This window comes from Haplochromis burtoni, unplaced genomic scaffold (genome assembly GCF_018398535.1).
Source record: "Haplochromis burtoni strain Fernald_Lab_line unplaced genomic scaffold, NCSU_Asbu1 Contig_11, whole genome shotgun sequence".
In the NCBI taxonomy this organism is placed as follows: domain Eukaryota; kingdom Metazoa; phylum Chordata; class Actinopteri; order Cichliformes; family Cichlidae; genus Haplochromis; species Haplochromis burtoni.
In genome coordinates this window covers 91,040-95,125 of record NW_024582372.1, presented here as the reverse complement: position 1 = coordinate 95,125, position 4,086 = coordinate 91,040, and the positions used below count along the sequence as shown (strand labels likewise).

At 37.6% G+C, this 4,086-nt stretch overlaps 1 protein-coding gene across 1 annotated transcript in view; it reads right to left on the bottom strand.

The window, feature by feature from the left end:
* The window catches only part of rab27a (RAB27A, member RAS oncogene family), a 31,132-nt gene that overhangs the window by 7,446 nt on the left and 19,600 nt on the right, over positions 1-4,086 (bottom strand). Inside the window, exon 2 of the mRNA XM_005915227.3 lies at positions 839-1,007. Coding sequence (XP_005915289.1) covers positions 839-991 — 153 coding nt within the window. The 5' untranslated portion in view covers positions 992-1,007. The remainder of the gene's footprint in view (positions 1-838; positions 1,008-4,086) is intronic.

Genomic DNA, 4,086 nt, shown 5'->3' with positions numbered 1-4,086 from the left:
AAAAAAAAGAAAAAGAGGTACATTCAAATCCTTCAGACCAAGCATTGAAAAGAAAGATAATGACCGATACATATAACAGGAGCAGGTTTTCTTCTCAGAGCTGAAGGTCAGCAGCATTAAAGTAAATATGAGATGTGCTCAGCTGTTTGCCAATGGTATGAAGTGTTTATTCTTAAGGAGGGTGCTGCCTGCTTCTCAGCAGTATTAGTCATTACTTTCTGTTGCAACATTCACCGGTAGGCTTTTGTAACGTGGAGTGAATGATCTGGGAATCTGTTTAAGCTCCTGATCAGGCTTCCTGTACAGCGTGAGAGTGGAGTAATATGTTCATTAAGATTTCAAAAACACTGACAACATTAAAACAAAGTCAGAAACAAAAAATAAAATAAAAAGGAAGCCATTTGTCTTAATGCTGTACAAGGTTATCCATATGCAAACAGCTCTTATTTATTTAAAAAAACAAAACAAATGCAAACTCTGAGTCCATTCAAAACATAACAAACCAAACACTTGATGGTTTACATTTACAATTATTCATAATTACTTTCTGTTATATTTAAATCTTTTATGAAGTTCAGAAAGTGTGTTCAAAACGTCAAAATAGTTTTGCTTTGGTTTTCAGTAGATTGCAATTTAAATTCATTTGTTTTATCCAGTGACTAGCATCTGGTCTTTCAAGGTTTTTGGTGTTTTAAACATTGTTTGTCGATTTGTAATCAAGTGGAAACAGCTTTGGGTCTGCTGGACTTTCTTTAAGGTCACTTCCCTCACACTTGATGTCCTCCTAAACTGCTTTGATGCCAAAGAAGAAGAGCTGAATGAAAGAGCACCGACTCACCACTCGTTTTTCTCTGAAGTCTATTCCGACTGTAGTGATGAACTTGGAGTTAAACTTGCTATCTGTGTACTGGTACAGGAAGCTTGTTTTCCCCACGCCAGAGTCACCAAGGGCTAAAAATTTGATGAGGTAATCATATTCCCCATCAGACATAGTGAGGCCTTAATTTCTGAAACACATGAACAAAACAACTCAGTCAGCCAACAATCTTATAAATAAATATAAATGGAAAAGTGAAGCCATAGTCATCTCTATTCTTCAGAAATTAAGCAGAGAGTGGAGTGAAAAAGTACAAAACTAGAACTAAACATAACTCTTGTAAAGTTTTAGTACATGTCTTATCCAAAAACCTCAAACACAGAAACTCTACAATATATGACACTATTCAAAAGGTACACTCATCATGAAAAGAGCAAAAGTACCAATGAACTACTGTGTCTGTGTAAAGGTTATTATTATTATTATTCAGTACATGCTGTAGGTTAAACGCAAACATGCACACACCAGGAAAACAAGATGTGTTTATGTACTATAGAAAACAGTTCACTGCTAAAGTATTAATTAGTCCTGTGGTTGTTCATATTTGCTAAAACTATAGTTGCCACATAGACATTTATGTCTTCATCAGTAAGAACCAGAAGTCTAGAAGTGGAGTGCCAAAGACAGGCGCTCTGTTACGCAAATCCAGTGGTTGCTAAATGTTGTGCCGTAAGGCAGGGCCTAGTGTGCAGTGGATTTTTTTTATTTATTTATTTATTTTTTGGGGGGGGACCGACCATATTATCAATGAAATGCACAACTGTAAAAAAATAAAATATATATATATATATTTTTTTTTTTAAATGAATTTAAAAAAAAAGTTGCATATATAACGTCTGTATGAATTACTTGGTGCTGGTTAAAGCCGACTTCTGTCAGATGTTACTGAATGATGGGAATTACAAGAGCAGGATTTAGCGGTGTGCTGACAGACAATCCCAGAGACAGCTCGTTTGGACCAGTATTTGACCAACTCTCTGTGTACAGCCTTTCAAGTTTCTAAAGATGTAAAGATCTGCATATGTTAGATCAGGGGTGGGGAACTCCAGTGGGTCTACACACCTGAATCAAATGATTAGTTCATTACCAGGCCTCTGGAGAACTACAAGAGATGTTGAGGCAGTAATTTAGCCATTTGAATCAGCTGTGTTGAATCAAGGACACATCTAAAACCTGCAGGATCACCAGCCATTAAGGTCTGGAGTTCCCCAACCCTGTCTTAGATAAATATTAGAGCTCTGGCTCCACTACAGTGTGAAGATAATGTAAGTTACCGTTCTCCAGTCCAAGCAGCAGATTTTAAAGTATTTAATTACAATTGCATTTATTTTCTGATGCTTTCACATGAACTCCGTCTTCCCTCAAATAACAACACTGACAAGTCCTCTTCACACATGAAGAGGACTTATCTGCGGTCTAAAACTTTTCTTGCATGAGGTGCATCTGAGAACAGATCCGGGACAGTGCTCAGACATTAGCTGGTCTTCAACCTGCCAGCTCCAGATCATCTGAAGTAAAAAACAGAAAAATATAAAACACTGTTTTTTTTTAAGCAATTGGTAAAACTCGTGATTTTAAAAAAAATCTTGTGTGGAACTGTTTACTAGGCCAACACATGCGAAACCAAACATCTTGGAAAGCATGACAACTCCAAACAGAAGGGTTCAGACTTTCTGCTAGACTTCCTACCCGGGACCCTCTTGCTGTAAAATAAGATGCTAACCACGGATCTACTGCGCTAAACATGACCGTGTAACCACAGACACCAACCGCAGCATTCAACCTCACCACAACATTACACTCAGAGCACTGTAAAAGGCACATTAAACCTTTAACCACGTCACAAAAGATCAGTCTTAGAGCTATTTTTCTCTGCAGTGTAATTGTTTGTTAGTCTGTAAAAGGGCAAAATGCAACCAGTCTTCAAAATTTTGTTTTATGTAGGAACATCTTTTTGAACTCCAAAAAGTACTAATGAAATTTCTTTTACTGTTAAGTACCCCTTTAGATACTAGAGCAGGGGTGGGGAACTCCAGGCCTCAAGGGTCGGTGTCCTGCAGGTTTTAGATATCACCCTGGGTCAGCACACCTGAATCAAATGATTAGTTCATTACCAGGCCTCTGGGAAAACATCAACACATGTTGAGAAGGTAATTTAACTATTTAGATCAGCTGTGTTGAATCAAGGACACATTTAAAACCTGCAGGACATATTCAGACTTTATCATATAGTCTGACTAAATAGACTCATGTTCTATTAAACTACAGTGAAAATTGGCAAGATACATGCATTCCTTCTCTTAGAGTTTTAAGTGCCTTCCAGGCTTAGATTTGTACAGTGAATGGCAATGTGGGGCTAATCTGTGTGTGACGGAAGAGTGGTTTCATCTTGCTGACACGGTGACAGGAAGCATTTTAAATTCCTCTCCGACTAAAGACACGCACTCTGACACAGACAATGCTTTATGTTCCTACAGCTTTAACGTAGTTACAAATTCTCTGAGCAAATTATATTATTTTCTACATACTTGAATTTGTTTTTACCTTAGCATAAGGACACTAGACTCCTAACTCAATAAGACACGGACTGTGTTGTAGCTGCTGGATGTAACATTTTCATTTGTAATGGTCGAATAGGTCCAATCAAAACAGTTAAAAGATGGCGGAGATGTATCATATGACCACTGCATAGAAAAGCATTCAGACAAGTCTTACATTCTTTCACTCTATCGCTCATTGAACTCTCCATCTGGGACTATAATAAGCAGCTTAAGACTAAGTGCAAAATCAGGATCCACGATAAACACCCTGAGATGGAAATGCCTGCTTTAAGCACGGATGTGGCCATAAACAGTGAGCAAAGAGCACCAAGTCAGACGACAGTGACGTCTACATTCCTTCTCGTGTGTCCGTTTTCACTCAGGCGGGTTAAAACTTCTAAACAAGGTTTTAATAATAACTTTAAAAGCCTTGGTGTTTCCATTAGGTCTCCTGGAAGAAACTCAGGTTGGCTCAACTGCAATCAGCATTACATAAATCTTGAAAGAAACTACTTTCATTCTACATTTCAAATAAAGGGGATATATCAGTATTATTATCTTTTATCAATACAAATGTAAACTTAGTGACCCATATTTAATATTTAACCTTGTTTGCATGTTTACACACACACACACACACACACACACACACACACACACACACACACA